This window comes from Protopterus annectens, chromosome 11.part0, assembly GCF_019279795.1.
Source record: "Protopterus annectens isolate FY-2018-M chromosome 11.part0, PAN1.0, whole genome shotgun sequence".
Classification (NCBI taxonomy): Eukaryota; Metazoa; Chordata; order Ceratodontiformes; family Protopteridae; genus Protopterus; species Protopterus annectens.
In genome coordinates this window covers 528191971-528206491 of record NC_056745.1, presented here as the reverse complement: position 1 = coordinate 528206491, position 14521 = coordinate 528191971, and the positions used below count along the sequence as shown (strand labels likewise).

The window sequence follows — 14521 nt, the reverse complement described above, 5'->3', positions numbered from 1 at the left end:
GACAGACGGGTCACACTTCTTGCGTTTATTGCTTGGGCCCCTTACACTTGCAGGACTCCTGCTCGGTCTGTCATGCCTTCAGCCCGAGAGTCCTGCAGGAGCGTAGGAACAAGCTCATCCTGAGAGGCTTACTTAAGCCAGAAGGATCCCCGACCAAGCCTTCATCGGGTAAATCCTCTAAGCCCGCCAAGCCATCGGCTCCCAGTTCGGAGCCGTCGCCTGGTGGACCACCTGCCTCCTCGTCGGCTCCGGCTGGAACCGACACCTCTAGACCTCAGTCGGCTCCGACTTTACTGTCGGAACCGTCTTCGAGCCAAAAACATTCTAGGTCCCCTTCCCTAGAATCGGTTCACTCGGCTCCGAGGTCACCATTACTGCAGTCTGAGAAAAGCCATAGGTCCCACTCATCTTGGTCTTCCAGGCTATCTGATCATGACCTAGAGAGGGTGGTCAGCAGACTCCTTAAGTCGCAGGCCCTGGCCAAAATGTTAACCAGCCCATCTCAACAGACTGTGGCTGTCCCGGTATCTACAGCAGTTCCTCCTCCGACTCCCTCCTTGTGTTTGGAGCCAGAGCTGGTTGGAGCTCGAATCTTGGTAACCTCGGAACCGATACCACACCTTTTGGCTCCTTCATCGGCTCCGATCTCTTCCTTGGTTCCGTCCTTGGAGGGATCTGGGCGCCGAGACTTCCTCGTTGGCTCCGAGGGGGCGAATGGCATCGGACCCTTGTCCAACCCCGTTCTCCCTCTTGGAGCATCGGCGCAGGTGAGCTCGGCCCCGGAGCCATCCCTCTCGGTGCCGACAGGAGTTCTCATCTCCTCGGTGCGGGGACCTTCTGTTCTGCCTGACAGGGGCGCCTTCGAGGTCATGAGGAGTGTGCTGACTCCTGAGTCGGCCCCTCGATCAGCCCCTTCAGCTCCTCCCCCCATGGTGCCTGCATCGGTCTCTGTCCCACCCTCCTGACCCCAAACGTGGAGAGCAAATGCTCCAGGTCGCCCCATTGGGTGTATCTTCCTCTTCCGAGGCCTCCCCCGATCCTTCGGAGGAGCACCCCGGAAGAGAAAATGTAAGAGGAAACATGTCGACTCCCCCGAGTCAGTCACGTCTGATACCGACTTGGAGGATTCGGAAGGGTCCCCAAGATCCCCCTCTGAGGATGTCTCCTTTTCAGACATCCTAGAAATCCTTAAGCAGAGGGGGAACTGGACTGCCCTTAACCCTTCGGAAGACGAGTCGGTCTACCTGTACGCGTTTGGTTCTCGCCCTTCCACCTCCTGGGTGTCTCCACCTTTCGACCCGCTAATGGAAGTGGTGGCTCGAAAGGCGTGGTCAGCCCCGGACACAGTGGAACCAGCTCCCCGTAGGCCCACTAAATTTATTACAGCTCCACCCAACAAGCAATTTTTGACAAAGGGTGTCCCTGTTGATGCCATGGTGGTTGCAGCAGCCACAAAGAAGGAGTTGGCTGACCCTTCGGTGCCTGTCCATCTACCTAATAAAGAATCTAGGAGAATGGACAGGTATGGGAAGCAGGTGTTTTCCTCAGCGACCTGCTCTATGCGGTTGCTGAATTATCTGTGCCATTTCACCTGTCTCCAGAGGGATCTTCTCAAGGAACTGGGTGATACCCTTCAGGATCCATCAGCTGCGGGGGCTCAAGATAAGATTAACTCCCAGCTGGCGACCCTTAATTTTATCGTCAACTCATCCATGCAGCTCATTTCTTATGCAGCCAATGGGGCGAGTAGGGCTGCAGGTACAGGCGTGGCTTTGAGAAGACATGCCTGGATGCGGTTATGCAACTTTGCTGACCCCTTTAAGGCATCCTTCACCAACACCCCCTTTGATGGTTTGGCTCTGTTTGGACCACAGGTGAAAGATATCCTTACCAGGTGTGAGCAGGAGGGCAAGACTCTCTCTGGCGTGGGAGTCCGTTTTTCCACTCCCTCTAGACCATACCCCAAGGGTCAGAAGAGTGGAAAAATGTGGTTTCGGAAACCCCATGGAGTCGTGCCTGACACACGTGGTGAATTTTCCTCCAGGGGCAGGGGAGGGAACAATAATAGATGCCGCCCGAAGGGCAGAGGGGGCCCGCAGAATCAGGGTAGCAGAGAATCGTTCTCTGACAAACCCTTTCAGCACCCCTGAGTGGCTGCCCGACTGTCCGCCTTCGGTGGCAGTCGGGGGAAGATTATCACTGTACCCAGAAGCCTGGCAACTCCTCACACAAGACAAATGGGTATGGTCTATCATATCCAAGAGTTAAAAGATTCCCTTTGTCCACACAAACAACCAAGTCCCTTCCAGATGTTCCACCCGGTCTAAGGGAACGGGCAGTGCTAGAAATTTCAAAACTGCTAGACAAACGGCCCATTCAGCCAGTCCCAGCAGACCAGCTAGGATTCGGAATCCACTACAAGTTCTTTTTGGTGCCAAAAAAAGACAGGGGAATGGAGACCCATTTTGGATCTCAGCAGGCTAAACAAGTCTGTTCAAAAAACAAAGTTCCGGATGGTCATGCTCCAGTCCATTCTACCCTTTTTGAGTCAGGGCAATTGGATGTGCTCCATAGATCTTCAGGATGCGTACTACCATATCAAAATCAACAGGTGTTCCAGAAGGTTTCTCCGCTTCCGGCTGGGAGCCAGTCACCATCAATTCAGGGTCCTGCCCTTTGGTCTCACGACAGCCCCCAGGGTGTTCACCAAATGCATGGCAGTGGTTACGGCTCACCTGAGATGGCGAGGATTCCAGGTGTTTCCATATCTCAATGACTGGCTCCTCACTGCTCCCACCAGGCATCAGCTACTGTGAGCCAGGGATTATACCATCCAAACTTGCTCCGAGCTAGGTATATCAATAAATTTCGAAAAGTCTGCATTGTCGCCTTCTCAGTCTATTATCTTTATAGGCGCAATCTTAAATTCAAAAGATCTGTCTGCAAGGCTTCCTATCGACAGAGTTTCAGAAATCCGCCGACATGACCAAGTCTTACTACAGTGCAACAGGATTCCGGCCAGAGTTGTACTAAAGACCTTGGGCCTCATGGCAGCAGCAATCATACTAGTTCCCCTGGCTCGTTTTCACATGCGGCTTCTTCAGTGGATACTTTTTACTCAATGGTCCTTTCAATAGCTTCCAATGTCTCACAAGATAATGATCACTCAGTCATGCAAAGACCACCTGGCTTAGTGGATGGTCTCCCCTCTGGTACTCCAGGGCAGACCGTGTGTTCTTCCTCCTCCTGTTGCCACAGTGACCACAGATGCCTCCCTGATCGGGTGGGGGCATTTTCAGGGCAGGACTGTCCAAGGCACCTGGCAACCTCTAGAGTACCATCTGCACATAAATGTCTTGGAGATGAGAGTGTTGCTTTTGGCGTTGCAAGCTCATCAGGACTCTCTACCCACCAGGACTATTGCAATTCAGACAGACAAATATGTCTGTAGTGTGGTACATCAACAAGCAGGGCGGAACCAAGTCCTATCCCTTATGTCGAGAAGCACTCAGACTCTGGCAGTGGGCGATCTCCTCTCAACGGTTTCTGATAGCAAAGCACATCCCCGGGATGTCCAATGTCATAGCAGACAGGCTAAGCAGAGCTATTCTCATGCCTCACGAGTGGTCTCTCAATCAATCAGTAGCGGACAAAATCTTCCGCAGATGGGGTCAACCTTGCTGTGACCTTTTTGCAACCCCTCTCAACAGCAAGTGCGATGACTTCTTCACTCTCTTCCCCCTTCCCGGCCACTCCCCCCAGAGACGCTCTAGTTCATGATTGGCCCCGGGGTCTTCTGTACGCATTTCCACCTTTTTTCCCTTAATTCGCAAGCTAATTCAGAAAGCAACCGCTTTGGGATCCAGGATGATCCTCATTGCCCCTTACTGGCCTCGACAAATTTGGTTCCCGTTCCTGCATCAGCACCTGCTGGAGCAGCTGTGGAATCTGGACCCAGTGCCAGACCTCTTGGTCCATCAGTTGGGTGGGCTGCACCAGTCCCTTCAGTCTCTCAACCTTACAGCTTGGTTGCTCCACTTCCAACTTTAGCCAGGCTTCCGCTAATTTCTCAGCCGGTGCGTGAAATCATCCTTTCTTCGCACAAATCTGCCACCAAGAAGACTTATGCTAGTAAGTGGAAATGTTTCTCCTTCTGGGCAGAGGCTAGGAATATTGACCCTTTTACAGCCCCTGTCCATCATGTTTTAGATTTTTTTAGCAGAGCTCTTTCAAGCTGGTTCCTCCTCTGCCACCATTAGGGTCCAATTAGCTGCTATTGCAAATTTCCATGCTAGCCTGTGAGAAACCAGCATCGTGTCCCACAAACTCTGCAAGGCCTTTCTCAAAGGAACTTTGTTGCTTAGGCCCCCGGTCAAAGATCCCCCGCCCCCGTAGGACTTGAACTTGATATTGGCTTCCTTGATCCCCCCCCCTTTGAACCAGTGACTTCCTGTTCCTTAAAATTGCTCTCCTGGACGACTCTCTTTTTGGTAGCCATCACATCAGCTAGGAGAGTTTTGGAACTTCAAGCGCTCTGTATTCGTCCTCCTTATCTTGTGTTTCATAAGGACAGAGTTTCACTTAGGCCTAATCCTTCGTTTCTACCCAAGATACCCTCTGAAACAAATCTGAATCAGACTATTGATCTGCCCGTATTTTTTCCTAACTATTCGAACAAAGCCGAACAAAATTTGCACCGCTTGGATGTTCACAGGCAATTACGTTTCTACTTGGACAGGACTAAGCAAATAAGAAAATCAGACCAACTTTTCTTATCCTATGCTGAGGGCAAACAAGGACGGCCAGTTTCCAAAGTAACCTTATCCAGGTGCTTGTCCTCTATTATTACCTTGATTTATCAACTCAGACATAAACAGCTCCCTGCTAAACCTAAAGGTCATTCCACCAGAGCATTAGCTACGTCTGTAGCCTTTCAAGCAAGACTACCAATTGGATCTGTTTGTGCGGCAGCCACTTGGGCCACTCCTCATACATTCATTTCGCATTATAAGTTGGATGTGGCCTCTAGGAATAGAGCTGAGTTTGGTTCCACTGTGCTCAAGAGTCTGTTCCGATGAGCCACCCAGGACTAAGGTGCTAGGGACACTGTCCCATCCAGCAAGAATAAAGGCGAGATAGACAACTTAACATTAAGAAGTTATGTACCTACCATAACGTTCCATGATAGTTGTCTTCTTCTCGCCTTCTTTCTTGCGTCCCACCCTCCATCCCCCTAGCCTGGACAGACCGAGAAGAGTCCCCTTTTGGGGCCTTCTTCCTCTGGACAACTCTGATGTACATTGTGTCCTCCTCTGTCTTTGTACTATAGTTTTCCTTGTGGTTGGACAGGTGTCCTTAATCTTTCCTTGGTGTTAGCTCTGCCAAACAAGATCTGGGGATCTGACGCCTAGCATTGTGGGATATAGGGAGGGCCTCGAGCCAATACATAGCTCTCGAGCTTTAGTAGATTGCCGAGTCGGAGCCGAGGATCGGCTCCGAACCCATCCAGCAAGAAAGAAGGCGAGAAGAAGACAACTAACATGGAACGTTATGGTAGGTACATAACTTCTTATTATAGGACTTACTAAACTGCTTTTCATTATTTGCATGGCTTCTTGGATCAGTCTTTTAAAATGCTTCCCTTTATTCCCAACAGGACTACCTTATAATGAGGAACAGATTCACAAATTTGACAAGTAAGTAATGAATGCATTAATAGACATTTAGTATAACGTGATAATGTCCAAAATGTCTTTTTTTTTCTCCAGTGGCTAAGAATATTTCATATTACTGCTTCCTCAAGACATTTATTACTGTTGTGTAGTACACTTTTAAATTTTATTTTCTTACATGTTTATTTTTGAATAGAAACTTGTTACCACCCAAACTCTGTACGCCAGAAGGAAAAAAAAAGGCACACCTATATACTGCAACTGATCATAGACTCATTACAGAAAGACTTTAGGCTGCCATGGAACTGGTTCTGCATGAATAACCTGATAGCAAATACCAAACAAATCAACAGCCATGTTATTTTGGACAAAGAAAAGACTAGCCTCCATACAACCACTGCATGTCTGTGACCCAGACCAACAATAATTGCAATATGTCACACAACAAAAATGTTTTAACCTCCTGTTTGATCAGAAATTTAGTTTTCCACCTCACATGAAGCCCGTTCAGATGGATGTGAATATTAGAGAATAATAGTGCAGAAGATACTTGACTGACTTGGGCTTGCTTACAAAATTTCCACCTTCTTACATTAGAAGCTAGAAGAGTCATTACCATTAATGGATGGCTGTCAGTGTTAGAATTTTGCCTCCCCCAACTAGTACTACCCTGTCACCAAAATCGACAGTGGTTACAGAAGATAGACATCAAAATATTTAGGTTTGTACATCTCTCACACACACAAGATCATCACTGTCTTATAAACAAATGCAATTGGCTAAAAGCTAAGAATACAGCCTATGTTCTGTTATACCAATAACCCACGCCTGGGTGTGGATAATGCTGGATTTATACACGATTGGTGTGGTTTGGTCACGAGGGCGAAGCCCGAGTGGCCAAACAAAGACAACCGTGGGTAAATCCAGCATTACCCACACCCAGAAGTGGGTTATTGCTATCATACAATGACATTATTTAAGAAAAAAATAATTACTTTTCTTAAATAATGGCATTGTGTCATGCCTCCTTGCTGCCCTTCCGCAGCTGTCTGGTATTCTGCGGCAGTTCTGATGTACTGCACATGCGTACGCTTACGCAGTACATCAGAGCTGTGGCAAAAGCAACAGAGCAAGCAAGATCTCCGTTGCTTTTTACAAACTGTCTCACTATGTTAAAGGAGTTTAACATCGCAAGACAGCTTTAGAAAAAGCAACAGAGAATCTCTGTTGCTTTTTTTAAAGATGTCTTGCTATGTAAAACTCATTTAACATAGCAATACACCTTTAAAAAAAGCAACGGAGATAGAAAGATCTCCGTTACTTTTTTTAAAGCTGTCTCGCTATGTTAAACTCGTTTAACATAGCGAGACAGTGTGTAAAAAGCAACGGAGATCTTGCGTTCTCCATTGCTGTAAAAAAAGAGTTATACTAATGGAAAAAGTCCAGGCGACTGGACCTGTTTCCATTACTATAACTCTGATTTACAACATGCACGCTGACCAATCAGCATGCACGGTTTGAAATATTAATGGGGTTCGTTGTATAATGAACACTCTAACATATAGACTTTAATAAGCATTACTGTCCACCTGTCATGAACTGTCTGCACTTTAGGAACCGTACTACACTTTAAGAAATATAGACTAACCTCTTCACTAGGCCACAGTTTCTTCTAGCCTCCATGGAAAAAGCTTTTAAAAATCAGTCTCAAAGCACTGGAGTAAATTATAGACAACATCAGCTCAATCCCCTCTCTCATTAGTGCATATTAGGGACTCTAGCCAATTTTGCTGTTTCAGTGATGATGTATAATTAAGTAAAACTGAAGACAAGAATACAAACAGTGCCAAAGAAACTCAGAAGGCTTCAAAAACATCCAAAAACAAACCGTTTTTTTTTTTTTTTTTTTTTTTTTTTAATTTTAGTATAATTTGTTTAAATCCAGTTTAAAAGTAGTACAAAATCCACTTAAAAGTTGCACAAGCACTTTCGTCTTCATCAAATGCAACATTGTAACTTATGAGCTGGTTTAAAAGGGGAATGAACATGTCACATGTTTACTTTTGCTTCTGTTTCTTAAAGGAGAAGTCTTTAATGCCATCATTAATTAAGATACTTAAAAAGGACAAACTGTCCATTAAATAAAACTAATATATTACTAAGCTGTAATAAAATGTAATATAAAAGGCAAACCTCATAGAATAGTTAGATGATAAATGTGCTAAAATCGGAGCCTATTTTATCTTCTAAAAAATTTAAACTTAAATAAATTACTAATAGAGGAAACCTCATTAAATCTTGGTATATGTGCTGCATTAAGTTGCAGCTGCCAGTGAAGTTCTTTATGTTCTAAAACTAGTCCCTATGTGCACCCCCCCCCCCTCAGGATTTATCGGCACTACAAATTTAAATACATGCCCCAGGAAATAAGTAATGTGTTTTGCAAGAACATTAGTATTAATTTTTCTTCAAATGTCTTATAAATGTTCCCAGATTCATTCCCTGAGCATCTGCTCCATCTTGCCCATGTAGAAACTAAGGCATTATTGGCAAAGAGCCAAGTATACCACACCTTTGCTAGTACAACTGTATCTCCCCTTTTACAGAAAATCTCTCTTTCTTTACATGAAAGTAGTCACTTACAAGTAAGTGATCACAAAAGTTACATGACCCCACATCTATGCATACCAGGTGTTTTTTTTTTCTGCCCTGTATCATGTTTCATAGTTTCAAAATACTTTTTAAATGTCATTCCTCTTCTATAGATGTTAGTAGGTCGCTCTTCCAGCTTTTCCCTCCATTCCAGGTTGCCATTTATAATGGTCCCATTCTTAGGTAGAATGCTGCGAGTTTGAGGAAGGTAGGAGATAATTTGTCAGTGGAGGGAGAGCAGGGTTTTAATCTGAGTAGTAGAGATTTGATATAACTAGTGGGAAAAGGCTCAACGAAAATGAAGTAGTATTGCGGGAGGTGTAGGGTCAGGTAGAGAGGCAGAGTTAAGTTGAGAGGGTAGGAGATTTTGGATGGAGGAGATAAAGTGTGAATTGAGAGTATTATTAAAGCAAAATGTCTGGGAAATATGACATGGGTTAAATTAGAAATGAAGAGAAGCAACTACATACAAGATCAGCCAGCCTCTCAAACAGTATTGTGTGTTTTTAAGTTGCAAGATGGAAACATATACTCAAAAGAACTGTCATGTATAATCTATGGGAACAGTTCATCAGAATGGCTGCTTTGTCTGCACTAATCTAAAATGTAAATGGACTTGCAGGTATGGACAGAAAAAAGCAGAGTATTGAATTATGTCAAAAAGTGCAGAATGCAAATAGCAGTGCCACAGGTGTTGTATTTGGATGGCACTGAGCATGCGAATTTGACAAAGAAAGGATTTCAGGATGAGGATTTGTAGACTATCATTGACAAAGGAAAAGGAGAGGAATAATGCTGATAGTGAATGGGGTTCCAATAGTGAAAGAAGAAGAAAAAGAAAGACTGTATTGTAGATTAGTGGTGGTGAGGGGTTATAGGCAAGGGTGGATGATTACAATGGCATGTGTTTATATTCCACCTAAAACTATAGTGAAGATATATCAAGAAGACTTAGAAGAGAAAATATAACAAAAGATGGCAGATTTCTAAAAAGTATATGAGAATATACGCTACAGAAGATGTGAATTTAATACAAAGTCAGAGAGAATGTACTTATTGTTCCCCAAGATATATTACCTTGAGCTAGACTGGGTAAAGATCATATTTCACAGGAAGTGTTGTCATCATCAACAGATCATCATCATAATCATCGTCATCACTACCACCACCCCTTTCCCCATTTTTCTGCATGAGGTCAGGGTGTTGTGTCAATGGTCATTTCTCTTGATTCAGTGCCAATGTCCTACCATAGTCGACAGTCATGCCTGATTGTCACAGGTCTTCTCTCATATAATTCATCCATGTCTTGGTTGGAGTTTCCTCGTCTTCTTTCTGTCTGTTCCAAAACTACTACTTCAGATCATTTTCTTCTTTCTTGTACATTTGACTAAATTACAGTAGTCTTATAGGCATTTTAAACACCTTTATTAAATCATCACTTAAGACTTAGGCACACACACATTAATAGAAAAAAAATTAAACATTTTTTCAGTTAGTTGCATTGTATATTAGTATATAATTGTATATATTGGTTGTTAAAGGAGGACATTTTTAGTTATTTAAACATAACGGTAGCGTCTTGGCTGCATGTATGGGCTGAGAAGCTGTTTAACATTATTACTTTTACTGTGTGTGAGGCAGCTTCTTTTACTTATGAGCTGCTGCAAGGCAGGAGAAATTGTTACATTTATGTGCCTTCACTTTACTTATTTAGTTACAGCTGCAAGCAGGTGTGTGTGTGTGTGTGTGTGTGTGTGTGTGTGCGTGTGCGCGTGTGTGTGTGTGTGTGTGTCTGTGTCTGTGTCTGTGTCTGTGTCTGTGTCTGTGTGTCTGTCTGGGAAATGCCCCTGTTAGGTATAACTGGTGGCTAGAAAGACTCAAACCCTGTACCGTAGGAACAGGAAAACAAGAGTTTAAATTCTCTAGCCATACCACCACTTGTGATATAAGGTCAGGGAGTTAAATCCAAAGTTTTGCAGTATGTTTGACTCATACTTTTGGTCTGTTCCTCTTACAATTTGTGGTTTTCTGGCAGATCAGTGAGAAATTAATTCACTAAGTAATGAGAGCCATATACGTTTCAGTCTTCCTAAATTTTAGGAACTGCATTGGTAACATTAAACATTTTATTCTAGCAACTTTTCTAAGATTATACAAGCAATGTTTAAAATGTGTCCCTGGTTTTGGGCCTCTGCCCCCTCCCAATTACATTTTGGCTTTTTCCAGATTTCTTGTGCTGCATTGTTCTTCATGGGGAGAGAAGTTTAGTGCTCCTTATGCCAAATCTGTTGGTGTTAGCACAACAGGTCGAATACTTGCTTTTGATGCAGAAGGCTGTGTGTTCTACTCCCACAGTACATAGATGGATTGCTGGCACTGTGTTGTACTTTTAGGTGGATGCTGCAGTCCTGAGAATGTCCTCTTTGGTGGAAATACCTCTATGAACCTGTTATCAGTTTGCCATCCATTCCCTATTGCAAAGTTAGTAGCTTAGCATTTTTTTAATGTAACATAGGCAATATATTCCTCAAGGGCAACATACACTTTATTTGTAGATGAGACAATAGAATGTAAAGTTGTTTGCTAGCAGCAACCTGTTTATTAGTTACAGATCTCTTTAATGTGAAATTATTGAGGTGACTTTTACTTCTGCAGAAATTGTGCATATTTACTGATACTGGTGGATTGTAGAAGTTTGAGTAGACTTTTATGATGGAAATGTTCTGAATTGGACAGTTTTCTCATTAATGATTCATGCATTTTGTTTCATTGCTTACTGGAAAAATGTTCAAAACAATACATTTAAAATTTGCTCTAACAAGTGTGCTGTATTATACAAGGAATGTAATTTAATGTAATCAGGAAGGTGTATCAAAGAACACTTGTATGTTTAGTGTGCAAGGGGCCTATGATTTGAAAACGGTCCAAAGGTGATCTTTATCTGCCACTGGCCAGATGCATTTTCTTTGAATGTGGGCTTCAGTGCTGTTTCAATCAATGTGAGCTTCAAGGGCGGGGAAGTTTTAATGCTAAGTCTGTTTTCATTGTGAGACTATCTTGCTTTGTTTAGCAGATGTCTGTTAGTGTTTGTGCTGTAAAATGTAAAATAAAATTTTTAAATGAAATCTAAATAATCATTGTAGAAGTAAAGCAGTCTACACATTACAGTGTTTATGGTAAATGAGGCAAAATAGCCAAATAATGGGACACTGGAATGGCTGCAGGGGAGGTTGTGTATGGGGCTGCCCTATTCAACCATGATTTTGTGAGTGGAGGAAGGGCAGCAAACTCAAAGACATCCCCTGGCAGCACAAACTCTAGCTACGCCACTGATCAGTACACCATGGAGAATGACTTTTTGGAGGTCCTAACAAAGTATAATATTGCTTTGCTGATATTTGAACATTGCCTACCAGATAGTAAATGCTCTACTTTTACCACAAAACCCACATACTGCAAGTCACCAAAAACAAAATCCTAAGATTCATCATCTTCTCCCTTCCCAGTGAACATCATTGCTATACATTTCAAAAAATGATTAACAATTACTACAGGTTCTGGGGGGGGGGCATATTTTGGTTGTCTGTTCATCATTTTGCATTTGAAAGTTTGTATCCCATAATTCCATTGGAGTGGGTGGGGTTACATGATTATGTATATACATTTTATGTTGATCAGCGTACAGATTTTATGGGCCTCTGTCCAGATTTCTGATGTTTCCAGATTGAGAGGTATGCAGTACAGCATTACATAAATTGCTCAATCCCTGCCTTCCCTCAAACCAACTGTAGTAAATCAGAGAGAAACAGAAAAGGGAAGTTAAGTAATAGGAATTGCATAGAGAGGGTAATAAAGGTTAAAGTGTTACATATGAAGGTAAATCTCTCAGAACAGGATGCATCATTACCACAAATTCCTTATTTCTATGTAATTTGCTCCTTCCTTTTTTAAAGATCCTATGTCCAGTTTCTGTTGAGGCCGGTGCAGTGGTGCAGCGGTTAGCATTGTCACCTCACAGCAAGAGGTTCCCTGGTTTGATACTTGGCTGAGGTGCCTTCTATGTGGAGTCTGCATGTCCTCCCTGTGTTTGTATGGGTTTCCTCCAGGTACTCTGGTTTCCTAGGTGTGAGTGTGTATGCAAATGTGTGGTATAGATGAATTACTGTGGTAGGGCTAGCCACCCAGCGGGGTAAGCCTTGGCTGTAGATGATTATCACTGTTGAAGTGACAGCCCCAATCCCATTTGTGCAAAGAGATGGTAAAAGGGGTTGAGGATGGACAATGGATATCCAGTTCCTACATCTCTTTCACAGTGTTCAATACTTTAAATACAGTTGGTTTAAATTATGATTTCCATTTTCTAGTAATTGCTGTTTTGGCAGCCAATGGAATGAAACTTAAGGCCATACTAAACCTAGGCAATTCAAATCCTGTGTTCCAATTCAATATAATCATTTTCTCCCCAGTAATCTGTTCTTCTTGAACTTCTCTGCAAATGGGGCTACTTTAGCTTCTTCTGTCATGTTCTCATTTTTACATTTCTCTTTGGGGACCCTACTATCCATTTCAAGCTTCCTTAACTGCTTTGTCTTCACTGCCCAAGTTTCTGTGCTGTATAGAAGCACTGGTCATACCACTATTTGTATACATTACTTTTTAGCTTCTTTGTCATTCTCCAGTCACACACTTACTCTGACACTCTGTGCTAGTTGGCTTCAGCACTTCTGATTCTAGAGTTGACCTCCTCAGTCAGACTTCTCCTTTCCTCTTCCACCGCTTCCAGATACTTAAAGCTATTAATCTGTTCCTCTGTTTTCCTTCTATCTCAGTTTTCAGCTTGTCTTAGATCCATCTACATAGACAGTAGTAACTCTACTAGTGTTTCCAGAACTTTGAACCATTGCAGCTTTCTTAGGCCCTTGTCATAGTCTTTCTCCAAGTCTATGAATGCCTATTTGGACAATCTTCATATCTCTATCTTCCCATCCAATATCTATCTCACTGCAGACTTTGGGTTAATTGTGGTGCATCCTGATCTGAATTTGAACTGCCAGTCACCCACCTTACTTTCTAATACTATGCAGATTCATTTATCATTCAACCTATCTTGCACTTTCATGAAGTGTGGCAGACGTGTATTTAACTGAAGTCTTTTGAGACCCATCTAATAATTATATTAGATCATGTACAAATGAAAATAAGTTAAAGAAGAGTAATGCTTTTAAAATGAGACACAGGTGCTTTCCTACTTATCCTTTAAAAAGTGAGCAAGTTAAGGAATGCATTGAGGATATGATTTGGGAATTATTATGGAAGGTAAAAATGACTTAATAAAGGAATGACTAGTGAGTGGATAACATGAAAATGCATTTAAAACATGGTAGAAATAAGAGAGAAACAGAAATGGGAAATTAAGTAATAAGGATTACATAGAGGTGCTAACTAAGGTCAAAGTATTGCATAAGAAGGTAAATCTCTAAGAACAAGAAGAGTATCAGCATAACGCTAAAGGTAAAGGGCAAATAAGGGATTATTTGGATGGTATGCATGAGTTAAGAAAGGATGGTTTTAAGCTACTCTGTTTTGATAACTCTGGAGCACAAAACCTTTTTACCACAATGACTGGGACTATAGAAAATAGAAAGAGCTGTATCCAAGCTTAGGGAGCCCATGACAAGAAAATTAAACAGAGATACCATACAGGAGTAAGAGATATTTAAGAAATGTTATGATAATTTGAGGAGTCACAAACCAAGAAAAGGCAGAAATGTAAACGTATTTGGGAAACTCAATTATACAAAGGTCAAAGAACGAAAAAATATGAAACACCAATTCAAAGCTAAGTTAAAAACATATCTTATCCTAATAGAGATGATTTAAAATACCTAGTTAAATTCTTCTGCATATAATTCTAAAGCATCCTACTTAAGGCAGTCAGCAAGTATTGTTTAAACTGTGAGCATTGCTGAACTGTTGAAATTTGAAGCATGTATTTGTTTAACAATTACTTTCTAGTTACTAATGAAGTCTTGTACATAAAGTCTAAAATATCTTATCTAATGCTTGTAACATGTTTTTGTATAAACTGTGAAGATTCCTGAACTGTTTAAAATTTGTAGTATTTAACTGTATAACTAGTAATAATCTCCTGGAGCTTATCTCCCCGGGACTCTACTGAAAATGGACATAAATCCAGT

At 42.4% G+C, this 14521-nt stretch overlaps 1 protein-coding gene across 3 annotated transcripts in view; it reads left to right on the top strand.

Annotated features, from left to right (window-relative positions):
- The window catches only part of TBK1 (TANK binding kinase 1), a 3544425-nt gene that overhangs the window by 2722819 nt on the left and 807085 nt on the right, over positions 1–14521 (top strand). For all 3 annotated transcript variants that reach the window (XM_044088041.1, XM_044088040.1, XM_044088042.1), the window contains exon 16: positions 5657–5696. In XM_044088041.1, coding sequence (XP_043943976.1) covers positions 5657–5696 — 40 coding nt within the window. The remainder of the gene's footprint in view (positions 1–5656; positions 5697–14521) is intronic.